The sequence below is a fragment of the Seriola lalandi genome, unplaced genomic scaffold, assembly GCF_002814215.2.
Source record: "Seriola lalandi dorsalis isolate HSWRI2012SDOR001 ecotype SW California unplaced genomic scaffold, Sedor1 jcf7180002054573, whole genome shotgun sequence".
Taxonomy (NCBI): Eukaryota; Metazoa; Chordata; class Actinopteri; order Carangiformes; family Carangidae; genus Seriola; species Seriola lalandi.
The window spans coordinates 1303346-1322382 of NW_019525126.1; the positions used below are offsets into that span (position 1 = coordinate 1303346).

The 19037-nt window shown below is 44.4% G+C and overlaps 1 protein-coding gene across 1 annotated transcript in view; it reads left to right on the forward strand.

Annotated features, from left to right (window-relative positions):
* LOC111663175 (latent-transforming growth factor beta-binding protein 2) overlaps positions 1–19037 on the forward strand; it is an 84819-nt gene that overhangs the window by 50373 nt on the left and 15409 nt on the right. Inside the window, exons 10-29 of the mRNA XM_023417266.2 lie at positions 3676–3798; positions 3885–4049; positions 5538–5867; positions 6703–6722; positions 6966–7002; positions 7487–7561; positions 9114–9239; positions 9758–9886; positions 10104–10223; positions 10539–10658; positions 13272–13391; positions 13587–13709; positions 13816–13941; positions 14051–14176; positions 14363–14488; positions 14680–14805; positions 15339–15464; positions 16421–16546; positions 16815–16934; positions 17159–17284. Coding sequence (XP_023273034.1) covers positions 3676–3798; positions 3885–4049; positions 5538–5867; positions 6703–6722; positions 6966–7002; positions 7487–7561; positions 9114–9239; positions 9758–9886; positions 10104–10223; positions 10539–10658; positions 13272–13391; positions 13587–13709; positions 13816–13941; positions 14051–14176; positions 14363–14488; positions 14680–14805; positions 15339–15464; positions 16421–16546; positions 16815–16934; positions 17159–17284 — 2490 coding nt within the window. The remainder of the gene's footprint in view (positions 1–3675; positions 3799–3884; positions 4050–5537; positions 5868–6702; positions 6723–6965; positions 7003–7486; positions 7562–9113; positions 9240–9757; positions 9887–10103; positions 10224–10538; positions 10659–13271; positions 13392–13586; positions 13710–13815; positions 13942–14050; positions 14177–14362; positions 14489–14679; positions 14806–15338; positions 15465–16420; positions 16547–16814; positions 16935–17158; positions 17285–19037) is intronic.

Here is a 19037-nt window from a genome sequence, read left to right on the forward strand (position 1 = left end):
AGTTTACTCATAACAAAAACATAGCCTATATTAAATATAATGGCATGGATGTGATAAAAACTTACTGCCCATATGTTTCCATGCATATATGCCTATAAAAGTATCCCTTGCTGTATGTCTGGCCCCTATGGGAACCAGGTCAAGACTACACTTAGCCTTGGTCCAAGGTCAGAGTTCAGCAGCCAATAAGCACCTGGGGCTGTTGTTTTAATTGGTCTTTGGGGGTTCTAAGTGGAGAATGGTACGGTAGGCTGCGATTATGGTAAATGTGGCTCACTGAGTGTTTCTGAGGGAGCTTTAGTTGCAGACCTTGTTGCTTCCCTAAATGTTCCAGCAGAAGAAAAGCTGTATGAACACCAGCTCGCCCATCCATCTGTATGTGAAAACAAACTCAGGTCAGTCTTGAATATACACTTTCATCGCACCATCCCAGAGGTGGCCATTAATCAGATGACCGGTGTTTCAGGAAGCAGTAACCACCCACAGTGTCAACTCTGTAGACAAGCTTCCTCTAGAGGATTTGGACCATTTATATTTGTTGCTGGAGTTAGTACACAGCATCGGAATTAGTCAACATGAACAAATAAACCTCGGCTCAAAGACACAGGAAGAAAATGCACTGCTTGATCTGCGAACAGGGCAAATGATACTGACACTTTGGAAAACAAAATGCAGCTCCTCTGACAGTCGACTTGAGCTCCGTCAGTGACTTGATTAATGGTGTCATAATCCAAAAGGCAAAGCTTACTGAAGCCTATGGCGTGGAACAACATAATGCTCCAATGGACAGCTTTGACTGCATCAATAACAGTCCTCATCCACTGGTTCATCAAGTTCAACATGTTTTCATGTCCACATTACTGGCCCATTAATGTTTTCAGGTAATGATTGAGCTGGGAAACATATTTTATTAAAACAAAGACCTGTGAACAAGGACACACTTATTTTCCAATTGTGCGTCAACTAGCCAACAAATGTGGAAATTTATCTTTCTATTATTCATGCTTTTCTTTCATGATTGTTTCAAGATGTTCCTCCCTTTCAGTTGCTCGTTTCTTGACTTCCAAAAAAGCAAAGCTGACAGTTACCCACAATATTTACTGGGGCGCTTTTAAGTCTCTGTCCCATTCAGCCGCTGCACCATTCCCAAAAAATTATTTCTAATTTAAGGTCTTGCAGCAACTGCCAAGGAGGCAAAAACCTGCTTTTTCTTGGATTTTGTCATTATTATGATCAGGATGGTGTCCATCATGCCAAACTGGGGCTCCTTCACTGAGCTGTTTGCAGTGTACTTTAATGGAACAGTGAAGAGCTTGTCTCATACTCTGTAATAGGCATGATTTACTGCTCTGGCTTTGAACGCTGACCCTTGCGGTCAGTGACGTCCTCACTGCGATACGATAAGATTCCCCATCAGAGCCATGCGCCGCACTCTGACTTCAGAGTTGATTCCTTATCTTCAGAAGCTGCTTCTCAGAAACTAGGTCAGCTGAATTGGACATTTGTTAAACGAAAGGCCCACATAGTTGGATTTGCAGTCTCTGGTTGTGGGTGGTAAACTGGTGCCAGGAGCAACTCTTTTGACATGAACTTAATAATAGGTTACAAACAATTTTAAAACACTGACATTTGACAGTTATCATATTGAATGTTGCCTGGGTCAACAGGGTTAGATCCAGATATATCAGGTTTATAAGGGAGAAATTTGCCTGTAAAAAATCTAGTTCCAAGTAATGGCTGCTTTGGCTGTATTTTGGGAATGTGCATTCACTATTCACGGTCTCTAAATGGATGAATTTTGGCCCCATAAGTTATGTCTGATTTGAGACTTCCAAAGTAGTCATAAGGTGCTCCCTTTGGCCCTAACAGCCAATACATAATAAAGAGAGTAATGTTGCCAATTTCCTTTACAGTCTCTATAAATAATTCTGCAGGTGTTTTTGTGAATCTTGGTTTTTCCAGAGGTTAAGAGCGGACAAGGTCAAGTAAGGTCGCAGCAGACTGGTTGACACTTAAGCCAGAGTATTGCAGTATTTAATATTTGTCATTAAATATTCAAGAAACAATCGTGATAAAAGGTGTTGATGGACACTTGTGAGTTTTTACCACTAGGACTATTTGTCAATGAGAGCAACCGAGCATAAATTCAAAATACATGTTGAGATTAGTGCTGGTCGTGACAGGTTGTCATGGAAGTCAGCTTCAATCCCAATCAACCCACCAGCAGACTGTAACAATAGCACTAATCTGGGACTCAACCGAACCATGGATTAAAGACCCCATGTGATGAAGGCTGAGCCCAACGCTGACCTGAACTCTGACCAGATAGCATGCTGCTTAAACTAAACCACGCAATATTGTTGTTCCAATCTTTAAGAGTGTGAACATCAGCAGAGACAGGAACGACATCTGTGGTCTGCCTCATCGTCTTAACAGCGTGTGCCTCATCCTTACTCATCCAAACAAGTGGCTTTTGCTAACAGAGACGCAGGCTTGTTTACACTGCCATAACATAGAGGCTGGAGGCTTTGTTGTCATAAGGCCAGCTTCAGCTTTAGAACCAGTCCCTTCAGGGAGAGATAGGAAAGTACAAAGATAAATGGAAAAACAAAGGGAAACGCAGATAGAAAAGAAGAAACAACCGCACAACAAAAGTGACATTGAGGCATTCCCTGGATTTGCTTCAGTCCACAGAATTTATCAGCCTCAATCCCTTATAAGCTCACTTTTTCCAGCAGGAAGCAAAACAACAAAACAAGAGCAGATTAATTAGAATTGGGAAAATCTGTGGTGGCAGCCTGTCTAGTTCCAGTCGTCAAAGCAATGGGAAAAGACCTAATGATGTACTCTTTTTTTTTAACACGGTAGAACAACAAACTTTGCCTGGTCCCAGTGTGATCGCATGACTAAGCGCCTGAAATATGTCCCCCTATGCTCCTGGCTGGCACATGAACTGGCGAGCTTGCCTCCATTTGACTTAATGGCTCAGGAGCTGTTGGAGCAATAAGCAAAACTCCACCAACCACCGTATCACTCCGGCACATGGTTCAGGTCAGAGAGGGGGGAAAAAAACATCTTTAACTTACACTCATTGACGTAAGCTAAGGATGCTGTGACCTTATGGGACGCTGTAATGGAAAGATGCTGAAGAAGATGATAATCGAAAACATTCTGCGATTTCCTCTATGTCTGCTTGACTGCCCAGATTTCAAAGTCAAGGTTACCACAGCCCTGAGAGCTTCTAATATCTTGCAGTCAGACGGAAACATGATTTTGAGTGCATTCTGTTTTATTGTGGTCAAATTTATTTTACATATTTCCCCCATGTCATCACTCTTCCTTGCTTTCATATAACTGCGTAACCTTAAAGTTTCCGTATTTCATCACCTCCCAGCAGCTGGTGGTTTCGACTGCATGATGTATTGCCATCTAATTTGTCACCTTTCAAGGTGTAAATGTTTTCTAAAGCCTTACATCACGTAAGCACGAAGGCTCTGTGTACTTAATGTGAAATGCAGAACACTAAATCTGGTATTGATACTTGTACCATGTTGGTTGAAAGGTTCATTGGGAGTTCAATAAAGTTTTGCCAGGGGAAAAAAACATGACTTCATGATATTTCCATAATCAGAATCTACTAGATCCTGGATGACTGTCATACTGCATATTTCACAGACATCAATGAGTGCCTGTTGCCTGGGATCTGTAAGAATGCTGAATGTCTCAACACCAGGGGAAGCTACAGGTGCACGTGTAAACCCGGCTACATGTTAGACGCCGCCAGGAGTCACTGTGTCTGTAAGTGTTGCTCATAACGACAGATTATCATAAGGCTTTCTTATGTATTTCATTGGTTTACATGATGGTATCGACTCTCTCCTCAGCGGACAAAGCTGTGTCTGACCTGAGGGCGCTGTGCTACCGGTCGGTGTCAGCGGGCACATGCTCTCTGCCGCTTGCTCAACACATTACCAAGCAGATCTGCTGCTGCAGCCGAGTGGGCAAGGGCTGGGGCTCTGGGTGTGACCGCTGCCCTCTGCCAGGATCAGGTACAGTCAAAAGTTACCCTGTGCTGCTCCTGCATGTATCCGAATTCTCCTCACGGCTTCGCTCGTCCATCCATCTGCAAACTTAACTGTCCTTATCTGGTTTTTACTGTACTTTCTGAAGAACTTTTCACTGGGTTAAACGCTTTTGCAGATATAAAATGTCACATGTAATCTTATGCAAGAGTGAGCAATGATAGTGAAAGCACAGGCAAAGAATATTTACCACTTAGGCACCATTTTGCTCTCTACTAGGCATGTAAAGCGGTTCAAAATAACCAAATGTGTTTGGAGTGGAAAAGGACCAAAAACATAACAGTTTTCATATTTTGGAGGCTACATAATAGTGGGAGTCAGTCTTGTGTTATCACTCCAACCTCTAGAGAGAAACCCCACTAATAGACCGGCAAAACTTCACAGCAGAAATAAATAGCTTGGCCAAGTGAAACATGGGAAGTAGTTGTCATCTCACTTTTTTTTCATACCGATCTAATCTTCAAAGTCTCGGAGAGAAACAGGCTGGTTTTATGGAGTGTCTGTACTGGCCAGTGATTCATAGGGATTGTCATAGATCAGATATCACAGACACAGACCTCCATGGTGCTGCTCAGCCAGCACTGACACAGTACACAGACACACAGCCTCTGATTATTTCGGACGCTGGCTTTTGTATGGCCTGACAAGCTGTTAGAGCCACACTCTGAACGAAGCAGCCAGGTCCGTTTCTTGTGACTTGGAGGTAACAGGAGCTCACTGACTTTCATTCCACATTTAATTCTCTGATGTGGCTCCTGATCATATAGAGCCCTATTTCCCTCCACTTTAAATTCATCATTCAGTAGCTTATCGTATCCACATTTCCTGCATTTACACAAGCATTTACAGCGACCACATATCTGTCATTACTCGTATCTCTATTCCAGACTCTTTTGGCATAGAGTTGCTGGTTTCAGGTCAGGTAGGGGACACAGTGCTTCTCACTTGTAATGGATTCACCATCGCTGAGGTTTGTTGGGCTCGGACACAAAGAGGTGCAGTCTCCCTCCTTTTAAGTAACCAGCCAATCCTCCATTAGCCTCTCACTCACACGCCTCTACACTGAATAGTTCAAAGGTCAGTCAGTATTACATGATCTTCTACTTCCCCCACTGGAGTGCTTGTGTCTGTTTGTTTGCGGAGATCCCCCAATCTCTCCAAATCCCCTCCCTGGTAGCCCTCTGTGACAGCTGTCACTGGCTTGCCAGGTCGCTAGTTCTGCAGCAATAGACGAAACCCGACCCCTCTCATTCACAGCACACAGTAAAGCACAGCATGCTCAACATAACAGTATTACACGGATGGCTTATGGTATTGCAGTGAACATCAGACAGAAATATGAGCCACAATTACACTCTGGCAGCGTTTGACGTTAGCTTTAGGAGTCAGCGAGCATGATAAAAAGGAGATGTTTTCTGTGGCTCATTGTTCGCTGATGTGTTTCCTTCCCTCCAGATCATTTCAAGGAGATCTGCCCAGCTGGTCACGGATATACCTACTCGCGCTCAGATGTGCAGATTTCTCTCAGACAGCTGGAAGAAGATGATCTACAGAGCACAGGAGTATCATGGGAGGAGCAGAGTCCCACTTATCCTCAGCCTCCATCCTCCCAGCCTTCACTGCCGTTGCCCAGCAGGCCACATTTCCCCATCTACCCACAGACACCGCAAGTGCCCCAGTACCCTGAGTACCCTGAGACACCAGAAGCACCCCAGTACCCTCTGACTCCACAGCAGCCTCTCCATCCCTCTCACCCAGACAGAGAGACACCTACACAGCCGGAAGGTGAGAATAAAAGGTTTGGTACATGAAACCTCTGCCAAGTTGTCTTTTACGTTGATAAATGTTTACTCTGAATGGTAAAAAAGTTGTTGCTGCTGAAGGTTCTGTACATATTATGCACTCATGCTTCAGAGTTCTCCAAACATGGTATTCACTTAACCACTTGAATATTTTTACCACAACCCATGGCATAAACAATGCAGGGCAGCTGAGGGATTACACAATATGAATTTTTTTCTGCAGGATGTAAATGGATTAGCTTCTTTTTTAAGAATCCAAACATCAACAGGATGTTTTGAGCTCCACAAATAAATGCTCGATCCAACACCGAACATATTCGGAGTACTCACGTTCGCCATCCATCAAACGGAAACCCCCTGTGAGCATCACAGCAATGCACACAAGTAATCCACGTTGGCCATACATCTAAATCCTCAGGCTTTTCTGCAAATGTATCTTCCTGATTTAATGCTTGCAAGATACCTTACTGGCACAGCTACGACATTTTGATTTATGTCAGGAGACAATTCTGTAAATATTTAGGGATTTTTGTCTTCATTATGAGAGATATCTGTTTCCTTGTCTCTCTTTGCATTTTTCCTCGGCCAGTAGTCTGCACTGCAACTACAACTTTCTCTGTTAGGCTTAGAGGATAAATGTACCGTGAGCTTTGTTTTATTTGAATGAAACACCTCCAAAGTTGCAAGTCAAGTACTTAAAGAGAACACAGGTTTTTTTGTGTATGTTGTTTGTAGTCAGTAACGGTGCTTGTTAATATGAACAGAATGTCAACTTTTGCTACTGATAAACTTTTCCTCTTCTCTCTGTCTGGTGTTAGATATGGAAATTCTGAGCCCGGTAAGTTCTCCCTCCCTGTCTTGGCTTTTGAAATGTTTGTCTTAAGACGATATACTCTAGCTATTTCAGCTGGAGAGTTTGTTTTGATTATATAACTTATTCAGACCATATTTTGGTAGATAAACACTCCTAATTAGCACTAAATATGATGACAAAAGCAGAGATACTGTATGAATATGAACGCTGCAATGAAGAACATAAGCAAAATCCTTTTTTGACAAGTAATATTTGCTTGTTTTTCAGCCAGCTGTTGTGACTGACTCACCACTGAAATATCCAGGTATTTTTTTTCTTGGCTTTACTTGCACAGATCATATAACACATGTTCACCCTTCACAAGTGCCTCAACACTGCTGTTTAAGGCCTCTTGTGGTTTTATTTAGTATCTCTAAGCTTAAAAGCCAATAGTAGTTTCAGTCAGGCACAGACGTGATGTGTTTTCTATAAATTGCTCGCTCCTGCACAGCGGTGGCGGTCTCAGTCCTTGTCTGCTCTGCCTTCACGCCAGTGAAAACATTGACATTAAAGTCTGAAGGTCCCCTTCATTCTTTAAGTCTGCTTGATTTATTTTGGTCATTGTACTGTTTTTAGCTCGGAGAAAAGAGTAGATCATTTTTATACAGCTGCCCAGTGAGTGACAGCTAAGGCAGTAGTGGTTGGGAAAACAAGCAGTGTATCGCAATGGTTGTGGAGCGTGATAATTTACTTTGTGAGACGGCGTTATTGGTTCTTTGTATTCACACTCCCTCAATCCCTCTTCACAGAGACTTCTCCAGACTCCTCCATCGTCGACCTGATGCCAGATTCGAAGGAAACGACCCCAACAGACTCAGTCACAGGTAAAACATGTGACCTGGTGTTAACTGAATGCAGAAAGTGACACATCAAAATACAGAAAAAACCCTTTTTGAAAACTTTTAGTGCTATAAGTTTGTTCATTAAAGCTGGGGTGCAGGACTTTTACATGTAAATTTACATTTGTGACATTCAAGCCATTGCCAAATGAGCCCACACAATGCTGATTAAGCCTATCAACAGCAGGTAAATCTCTGTATTTCGCTGTATACCAGTTTTAAATCTGGTGTCTGTGGCGACATTTCTGTGTTGGAGCATCAGTAGTGATGCATTTTACGTCGAGCAGCAATGATTGGTTTGCCAGAGCTGAGGAGGGGAGAAATTGTAGCAATGGAGTAATGGCAGAGCCAATGGCAGAAATACCTCAGAAGCATCCAAGAAAAGTTACTGATGCTCCAGATAAAAAGAAACTCTGCGTTCAGAGAAAAGATTAGAGGTCTAAAAGAGAAAGCAGTCAACAACAAGGACAAACACGGCACTTATTCTCTCCAGGCCTATCTCAATCTGCAGCAGCGACGACCGCTGAAGCTCGTCTCGGCTGCAGTCTCCAAAGATAGCAACAGTTAAGCTCAGCTAGCTATCTTGCTTCCTGAAAAAAAACAGACTTTGCCAGCAATAACCCAATCCCAAAATGACGAAATCACTGTCAGAACAGAGTAAAATATGGGCAGCAGAATGAAATAAATGGAAATAACTGATGTAAATCACGTTATTACACTGGATGCAAATCTAAAATCACCAGGTGGGTATGGGGCTGTAGGACAACCATGCGCAAGAACAGCATGAAACTGAATTCTTCATTTTTTATGTTCTCTGTCAACTGCTGGCAAACAGCGACATTTCTCATGAGGCATTTTTGCAGGCTGACCCAGAGTAAAGCTGTGGAGAGCTTGCATTATGCTTTTATTTGACCCCTTTTCTCCAAGCCAAGTTGGCTTGAAGATGCGGCACTGCACAGAGGGTGAGAGGGCAAAAAACCAAGAAAGAGTGTGCCTCTTGGAAGGGGAAGCTATCCTGAGTGGACAGGGGCCAGATTTATGACAAATGCGGGAAGAAGGGAAAGACAGAGTGAAAATGTGTGCGTGTGACAGAGAGAGGGAGGTGAAGCACAATTGGAAGGTTAAGGAGGTGAGGAGAATTTACAATAATCCTACAGAAAAAGACATTCTGTAGTTAGATTTTCCCTCCTCAGGGTCCCAGTTGAGTGTCTTTGTTTTACCACAGTCCATTCGGATGGAAAAAGACAAGAACAACACTAATGTCAGGCTCTACTGTGCATGACCTGTTTCTCGACGACCCCTTTGTAAACGCTCCATACCACCTGTTAGAACACTACGGTGCTGTAAAACCTGTCCTCTCATCCAAAACCCCACCTATAAAACAGCAAGATGGCTTCCAATGGAGAACAACATGTGTTCCTGGAATGTGCTTTTTTATTTTTTACAGTGCCTGTAATGTTGTGTAACCTTAGGTCACAAAAATCCTCGTCTGCATTCTGAGTAATAACTGTGCACATCTCTGTGGCTTTTGTTATAGGTGTTGACAAATGTGCCACCACCCCCACCATATGTGGTCATGGGAAATGTATTCCTGTGCAGACGGGCTACACCTGCCAGTGTGAACCAGGATTCAAGCTCAGTGCGCTGCAGACCAACTGCATTGGTAAGCAACGACGGGAGAGAGAGGGAGATGGAATAAGACAGGGGTAACGGTGGGACGCTCAGAGAGAAGGAGGGGCACACAGACACACACATGCTGACACCACAGGCCCCATCGGCTCCGTCTATCATCATCACAGTGCAAGCAAGTCTTCAACACCAAACATTACACGGCACAGAAGCCTTGAGAAATTAAGCGAGCCAAAATGAAAGGGATCCGTTTGTTTATGTTGACCTGTTCCGTGATGCCTGACAACAGCGTACAGGCCGTCCAAAGAGCTGCCACAGTGCTGTGATCCCTTACCTCACATTGAAGGCCTTGGCCTGAGCCTCTGCTCCACCCGGCTGGGCTCAGGCCCATCACTGAGGAATGCCTGTATAGTAGAGGAGCTCCAAAGTGAGGGCCTGGAAAGTGCATGGTCTTGAGGCTGCTGGTGAAATGGAACTGCAATATGATGTTGCATTCGACCTTTTCTACTCTCCTTCTCTGTCTTTACCTTCTTTCTCTGTCTCCCATGGCAGATGTGAATGAGTGTGACGAGGACCCATGTGAAGGGAAGGGCCGCTGTGTAAACAGCTATGGCTCCTACACCTGTCAGTGCCACAGCGGCTACAGCCAAGTGATCACCCAGAACAGGAAGTTCTGTCAAGGTGAGACACAACCCGAGCAAAACGGCAAGAGATCTAATGTTTCCAGGGGATGAAAGTCACCATGGGCTGCTGTTAGCTTTCTGACTCTCTGTTAGAGCCCCACAAGTATTTGTCTGTCAGCGCTGTTCATTTAAAAAGCATCCTGCCCCAATTAATGCTGTGGAACACAATAGTCACTTTCTTTTCCGTTCTCCTTGGTTCTCATTCAAACTGGCAGACATTAACGAGTGCAGCATGCCCAACAAGTGCCAGAATGGCAAATGTGTCAACACAGAAGGATCTTACACCTGTGAATGCAACAGTGGCTACGCCAAGTCTTGGAGAGGCCTGTGCGAAGGTGACATGCATACACACACGCACAAGCATCTACGGACACAGTCAAGCTCTTATAACACACACAATCCTAGCCAGACCTATTTGTTTGCTGCCATGAGTTAATGTGTAGCCCAGTAACAAAACACATGTATTTTCCTCTAATCGAAGCCAGGAATAAAACTATGAGAGAGCTATGCTCAGTTCGTGACAGAGCGATTGTGTGCTTGTATATATTAGCATTTTTAACCTTATACCCTTTCTTCCATGCATGTGCACATTGTTTCAGTAACAACTAATTCAAATTATTATTTTTGTGTCCCACCTCCTCCCTGAGCAGATGTGGACGAGTGCAGGGATCCCAGCTCCTGTCCTGACGGCGTCTGCGTCAACACTCTCGGCTCCTTCCAGTGCCAGGCCTGCGGCCCGGGCTTCAGGCCTGTCAGTGAAAGATGTGTGGGTAAGGCAACCCCACACCCCATCATAGCAGCAGCAGCACCACCACCACCACTACGCACGCTCCTCGGGGTTTTCCCTCTTACGCTCTAAAAAGCTTCCCGTCTTAGGTAACATTTACGTAAATGAAAGTGCTGCTCCCGGTTGGCATCACCAAAAATAACCAAGGCGTCATGGCAACGAGCCGTGCCATTAAAGACCTGTTGACAGGCTGGGATGCAGCACCGTTCACCTAATAGCGTGAGCTGAATTAGTTTCAATGAGCTGAGCTTTTTGCTCAAAGGGACTCAGACTGTTGATTTTTATAGAATAGATTTTATTTTATGCTTCAAAAGTTCATATTGGATGTTCTAAGTCCAGCGTGGACCACTACTGAGCCCACATGACAGCCCGAAACCACAGTGATTGTGGGCGTAGCAACAGCCCCCCACCTTCTCTCTCCATTCAGTGTTTCCACGTATGATATATCAGCTTCTCCACCCAGCAGCCTCTGCATATCCCCAATATTGTTTAAACACATTCACCGTGTTATTGCTGATCTTTCGATATCACTGGCCCCCGTAAAAAGATTGTTTATAATACTTCAATTTGGGAGAGTCCAAATATTTTCTCTTGGCCACAGCCTTGAACAAACAGCGTATTATTGTTGGAGAGCTCCGGCCACTGTACTCTTGGGCCCGGTGGAGGCCAGCACGGCTTTATTACCACTGCTGAGCTAGGTGAGAGGACTGAGCAGTCACAGGAGATGTATGAGGAGGTCAGACGGTCAATTCCCCACAGTGAAGAGGTCTCGATACGCAAACAAATTCTCCCAGTCATCCATAGTGTTGCCGTGGTCTGCTGTAAAACTCTTGCTGCAGATTATTAGCTTTGAATACACAAATGGTGGAAAAACTGCATTTGATGTGTGTTTTTGAAGCTAACGCGCTAGCAGCTTCCAGCCTGAAAGTTATATAACAGCCTGACTGGTGTTACTTACCACATCCCCTCTTTAAGACCGTGCACCCCTTTAATTTGTTTGGAAACCTAAACTCCTGCAATAAGGGTTCCAGAAATGTGAAAACCTAAACGACCAAATGGGGATGAAAAACACGGAAATCAGCTTTAATAGTACTTTGGAGTTCTTTATAATCGATTTCTCACTGGTGCCCTCGTTTAAAGTCTCATGATTTCCTTGCCTCCAAAGAAAACACCACTTCAGCTACTTTGTGTTTGTCAGTCCACTAGTATTATTCGTTCCCTGTACATCTGTGGGGTATAAATAGTAACTTAGAGGAACCTGGTAAATGAGGGATAACACTGGAGGTAAATATTTTTACTCTGAACATCCACACAGGCAGCACTCACAGCCCCGCAGTATACGTCTGGCGCTGTGGGAGTCACATAAAACAGGCAACATGAGTGCTGGGTTTCCAGTATTCGCTTCAGTCAATTGACGGTAGCTCAGTAGTTTGGGCCCAATTGGCCGAATCGTGGATAAGCCTAATTGCTGGTGTGATAGAGAAAACAGCTCCATTCCCTTGTCAAGGCTTATCGCGGAGGCCTGAGAGATGCCGGATGATTGCAGAAACAAAGCATCGGGCCACACTGACAGACGTCTGGCAGTGCCCGTGGCTAGGCAAACAAAACCCAGTCTGTGACTCTCTCGCTGTGTTTTCACTGTGTGAGCTCTGTTTCAGAATCTCTATCACCTCTCTGTAACGTCCTCTCTCCACCTCCGTTGTAGACAAATACTTTTCCTTCCTCTCCCCCTTCCCCTTCCTCTTTTACTGTCTCCCTCTCCGTCTCTTACACTCACATAATCAGACCTCAGTTGCCTTGTCTCTCTGCACCTTCATGAGACCTGAAAAACTTGCCATTGTTAACACTTGGTAAATTCCACTATAAAACATTATTTCTGCATGAGGTTTTCCACATAATTCCTGGGTCAACTGTTCTGACTCATGAAGTGGAAAAGACAGCTACTGCTGCAAATAGTAAAAGAGGTTTGGGTCTGTGCACTGATGTAATTTAATGACTGCTGTTTGCAGTCATTTTGCACACTAATTACACTGTGATTGTTTCCCCTTTACTGCTGTAATGTGCTTACACAGCCCTTAGTTTGTGCACAGGTCTTAATTGTTATTTTCTGTATCTTAATGCCTCCTGCTGCAAAAGCTCACTTTTGTCACGGGGATCATCAAGCTTGCATTTTACACTTAATCTTATAATCTAATCTAATCTCACCCAAATTAAAATACACATTTTTTTTTACTTCCCTTCAGTGGTGCCAGTGAGCCATACAGGTAGTCCTTTTTCCATGTTTGGAGGTTCCTTTTTTCAGGTCTCTGAAGGTAAACTTGGTTTGTGAAGATTTATACTGTATGTAACAGTGACATTTCTTTCTCCGCTGCTCGCTGTTTCCGTTGGAACGACTTTCTACTAAAGAAACAGTTCCTCAGAAATCTGCTAACAGTGATATCAGTGGATTACCCAGAGCAACTGGGGCATTGTTGCTGTTGGATGTTTTTGATGAAAATTTTCAATGCTTTGTTTAATCACAGTGTAATTGTGACAGGATAAAACCTAAAATCATATTCCCATTCATGTGTCCTATCCTGATCCCTTCTGTCCTCAGATGTAAACGAGTGCTTGAACCAAACGATGTGCGGTCATGGTAGGTGTGTCAACACTGAGGGCTCCTATAGGTGCAACTGTTTCCAAGGCTACCAACTCTCACCGGACAACATTTGCCAAGGTAACTATCTGTCAGGAGATCAGTCAGACATTATTAACGTCCCAGTTCAAAGTAAGAGCTCTGTGAATAGTTCTCCACAGTGCTACTACAGAAGCCTTGCGGCACCATTGAAGATTCATAAAGAGGCTACAAAGAGTTAGCAGTTGTCTTTATTTTCTGAGGCCCCCTTTTTTATCCTCTCTATCTTCTCCCCAGATGTGGATGAGTGTGTGCTCCCGGGAGTCTGTCTCCACGGCCGCTGTGTCAATCTGGATGGCACCCACAAATGCACCTGTAACCATGGTTACCAAGTCACCTCAGACAGCAAAGCTTGTGAAGGTCTGCAAAGGATTATCTATGTAGGGTGTAACTCATCACTGCATACTCTGCTCGCGGAGCTCTCTCGACAGCAGCATAATGTCTGCAAATTGTTTCTTTTTGTTAGATGTCAATGAGTGCGCAACTGGTAATGCATGCCCTGCGGGAATTTGCATCAACACAGCAGGTTCCTACACTTGCCAGAACTGCAGGCCTGGGTTCGGACCATCTGTTGATGGACTGAGATGTGAAGGTATGAAATCTGCTGTCTAATGATTTCCACTAAACTGCACTTTTTGATCGTTTTAGATAGTGATGATTTGTCTGCCCATCTGTGGCGAATTTGCTCTTTTTGTTGTCAGATGTGGATGAGTGTGCCCAGGCTGACTTGTGTCTGGGCGGAGTGTGTGCCAACACGGAGGGATCCTACACCTGCACCAGGTGTAAGGCTGGCTACAGAGTGTCTCAAGGCCGGCAGAGGTGTGAAGGTAAATCCAGTCTACGGCTCGTTCAGTATAAATCTCTAGTGCTGTTTCAACTATTTAATGACTCACTCAACACATCGGGGCAGTTTGTCAACTCGCCATTAAAACTCCTTTGCCGAACTGAATTCCCTCCACGTATTATCCAGTCTTGTAGAGATGTCTGTGCTGATCTGCATGTGTTTCCCTCAGATATTGATGAATGCCAGTCCCTGTCTACCTGTGCCAACGGGATCTGTCTAAACTCAGAAGGCTCTTACACCTGTGAGAACTGCCCTACAGGGTACACAGTATCTTATGACGGGGAGCTCTGCGAAGGTTGGTTTATTACACACCACTCCTCTGAAAGGAACTCTGCGTAACATCACATGTATCTTAAATTCAGACTCATAGAACTGGTGGTGAAAGTCCTTCTTGCCTTTCTTTGTGAACTTGGAGCTTTTGTCTTGGCTGCAGAGACATCCCAGTCCTGCAGAGAATATCTAACAGTGTATGTTGTTTCACGCCAGATATTGATGAGTGTGCGCTGCCCACTACATGCCCCCAGGGAACATGTACAAACACAGGGGGTTCCTTCACATGTATCGTCTGTCAACCCGGTTTCAGAGTCTCTGAGGATGGACAACAGTGTGATGGTGAGGCTATTGTCTGTGTTTGTGCAGGAATGTGCTTTGTTATGTTTGTAAGCTTGAACACAGGTGTGTGTAGCCCCTTCTATTCAAGCATGCCAGATCATGCTTTAATACCCATCAAAGCTGCGGTTAAGGGTGAATGTGCCAGCTCTCTGGAACATCTTCTCCAGCTGGGGTAGGTTGTATGTAAACAGCATCAGGTGTGACAGCTTGGACTAAAAGCCCCTTCATCTGTGCTCAAAATCCCAAAATACTCCTTCTAGACATCACATCATAGCTGGATCCTGGACCCCTCCGCCTCTGGCACCGCTCATTTAATCCTTGCTCAACACAATGAGACACCAGCCCTCAAATAGAACAGGATGATGTCAGGCGAATGTCCTGCAGAGAGCTCAGCTAAAAAGACAGAGGTGTCGACATTTGTAATTCCATGTTCCAGTGATTACTGATCTAACTGATTACAACTGGCGGGCTTTATTTATTTGAAGCCAGAGATGATAATCTGTGCTATGATGCGTCTGTGTATCTGTGCCCAGATGTGGATGAGTGCTCGGTGCCTAACGCGTGCCCAGGCCAGCTGTGCTTGAACACCCCGGGATCCTACACCTGCAGGGGCTGTGGAGCCGGCATGCAACTGACTGAGGACGGATACAGCTGTGAGGGTAAGACAGCATAATGTATTTACCTACCTGACTTAGGAAAGCTTTAGCTGCCACTATCGTGAACATTGGACCAAAGTTACAGTAGACCACAGTAATAGAGGACCAAGTTAGACCTAGAACATGATTACAGAAAATCTTTACAGTACTCTGTAATTTGTCATGACATGATTTATGAGATCAATGCAGCGAAACGGCTGCTTTGACGAATCCAGGGAGGTTATATCTGTCATGACTTCATGGGAAGCAGAAAAGGAATGATTATTTAAATGGATTCAAACATGGCCTCAGTTAGTCATATATACCGCGGTGTGTTTTTCAGTGGAAGTGTGGATGTAGCCCGAGAGGAAGATCCCCCACTGATATGTGTCTTTGCTCTGGGAAAAAGTTTTACAAAACAAGCCCGAGTCCAAGTCGGCCTCTGATAGGATTTTAATGGATGTCTCTGATGCCATGGAAAATATTAAGGGCTTAATTTGAAATGAAGTCAACCACTCCCCTGCCTTCCATGTACTGCAGCGAGCTCGCCCTGTTGAACTCGCTCTGTTCACCCAAAGGCAAAACCGAGCCGTCTCAATCACTTAACAATGGCCCGCACTATTTTCTCTGTAAGAAATACAATCTGTACCGGCTCAAGGAATTTCCAATGATCACATAACAGCGAGCCAGTGACTGTTTGTAGATACAGTAATTATACGCCACCTGTAATAGCTTGCTGTTTTGGATTCAGTGACCATCCTGCATACTTATCTTTCCACTCTTTTTAATAAAACACTGTCAGTGCGATCTAATAAAGAGGGCTTTTCTTACTTTATGTTTGGCTGAGTCACACCAAGCCATTAACAGTTTTTAACAGATAAGAGAGTGAATTATCAAAAAGTGGACTCTTTAGAGGTCCCTTTACTTAGTATGATAACCTATAGCTAACCTTTCCCCCTTCTTCTTCTTCTGTCTCTCAGACATCGATGAGTGCCAAACCCCAGGTGTGTGCCCCACGGGTGTTTGCACCAACACAGAAGGCTCCTTCTCCTGCATGTCCTGCGACCCAGGCTTCACGGTGGCGCCCAATGGGCTCTCATGTGAAGGTACGGTACAGTGACTGGTTCGCTGTGGTCATTGAAATTTACGATGGCTGCGCAATCCATTTCACAGTCATCTGTTCCAACGCGCTATAGTAAGAATAAGTCATTACTCGCTGATGTAGATGATGCATGACTTTTCTGACATGTTCACTGTGGTCTGGAAGCTCTTCATCCATATGACAAAACTTGGGCAAATTTGAAGTGAGACCCAGTGATTTACAGCTGGTGTGAATGTGTCATGCCGATGACGTCTGTGTATGTGTCAATACAGATGTGAACGAATGTGATGACACTAGCCTGTGTCTCGGAGGCCAGTGCACCAACAGCGACGGTTCTTATAGCTGCTCCTGCCCTGCTGGTCTGGAGCTGGTGGATGGGACGTCCTGCAGAGGTATATATATATATATGTATATATATATGTAGACACGCACATACACATACACACACACACACACACACACACACACACACACACACACACACACACACATACTGTATGTACTGTGGATCATGTGACACATAAAACATCATTAGTGGTTAACCATTTCTAGTGGCTTACCTCATATTGGCATCTTGACACAGCGGTGTGTGTATGTTTGTGCTTGTGTGTGACAGATATCAATGAGTGTTTAACCATCGTGGGAATCTGCGGAGAAGGAGACTGTCTGAACACTGAGGGCTCCTACTCATGCATCTGTCCTGATGGATATACCACCATTGATGGAAGGACCGGCTGCCAAGGTGCAGTAACACACTGCAGCATGAACAGTAACAGCAATGGGAGATTATTTTTTAGATGAATTTTATGGGCTTTGTGTAATTGGGTGAGGCAGAGTCAAAAATGGAGAAAGTTGGTAATAATGTAATAATGGTTTTTAGCACATATTGCTCAAGTCATTTTACAGTAACCTTGTTGGCTTGGACACGTTTCTTCATTCAGTGCAGGCAGGCTGACAGACAGAGTGTCCTAACCATGCTGCCCTGGGTGCTGAGGCCAGGCCTGGGACCCCTGGCATGGGTGCTCAGGCTAGCCTTTCTGTGTAATGGACCATGTCCTCATCAACTGTCTCAGCTCACTCGCTCTCAGCTCGGACATCAGTTTGATGTTATTCCAGCCGCACCCAATGACCCTCTGGTCACAGTGATGGGGGGAAAAAAATGTAGCCTGATCATCAGCAAAGGAAGACTTTTCTTTTCAACAAACCGGAGCATTCGCTGTCAAAATACATGAAATAACTTTGGCTAGGATGTCAGAATTGGATCAGTGTTATTTCTGCTGGGTGTTGTGGGTAAGAGGTGAAGTTAAATAAATAGAGGGCTGTCTGGCAGTGAAATATCCTGTCATGATATGATGCAGGTAGGGTTGGATCTCCTGGTCCAGGACCCTGTGAGACCCTGGCTTGGTGCTGTAATGGCTGAGGGTAAGAGGACTTGGGTCCCTCCTTGCACAGGGACATTCTTCCACTGAGGGTTTTGGCCTTGGAGTACCTTAGATATAGTCCACAGACTCTAAGCAAACTGCCCAGCCTGCATCAGGTACTTTGGCTGCTTGCCACAACAAATACAGGGCTCTAATTATCCTATAAATCAGCAGTTGTCGTATATTTTCTTGCAGTCTGCCATTGTGTGTACAGTGCTGACACAAAGAAAGCCAGACCCCTCTGACATGAGCCTGCAGGGGAAGGTGAAGGGAAGATGAGGGTACGTGAGTTTATGGGAATGAAAGCAGGGTTTAGTCAGGTGAGGCCAAAATGATGCTTGGCCTCAACCTGGCCAGTCTTTCAGCAAAAACAGAACACACATACTAAAGGACTGACAGCAGACTGAAACACATCTAAACTTAATCCAAATCATCAGGTTGTGCCATAGACTTGCTCTGCCTTTCAATACAGGCTTTGAAGCCCTTGAATCAACTCCAAAGATATCCAGTCACAGCATATTTATGTGTTTACATATAGTCTGGAGCATTGATTTTTTTCCCCCTTCCCTATCTTTTGCAAATGGGTGTTTACCTTGTCGTCTCTGAAAGATTCATCTGATTATCAAAGGTTGGGAAAGGAAGACAGGCTTTGATTAATTTTCTCTCCGCTTTCCTGCCTTTTCTTCCACCTTTTACCCCAGGTCCAAGTACCGTATAAATTATGTTGTAATGCTGCAATTATCCACCAATCTACAGGTAATCAAGCATATAGCGTTCATTATTAATTCTTACGAGTCGGAGGGAAATGTTCTCAGCCTGAAAAGCTGAGGTAGAGGTTTTTTCTCCCCTTGTTTCCTGTTTGCCAGTACACCGATAAGTGCTCCAAATGGCCCATGCATCTTGTGTTCAGACAAGCGCTTGATTACACATTCTTTTTGTGCTACTTATGAAAAGGAGCGATTTTCCCTGTGGATTGAATGAAGGCAGAGGATATATGGGGATATTTAATGATAATCAATATGTAACAAATCTCAACCCAAGTTATCTCTCTTAATTAGTCCGTCTTTCTTTTGC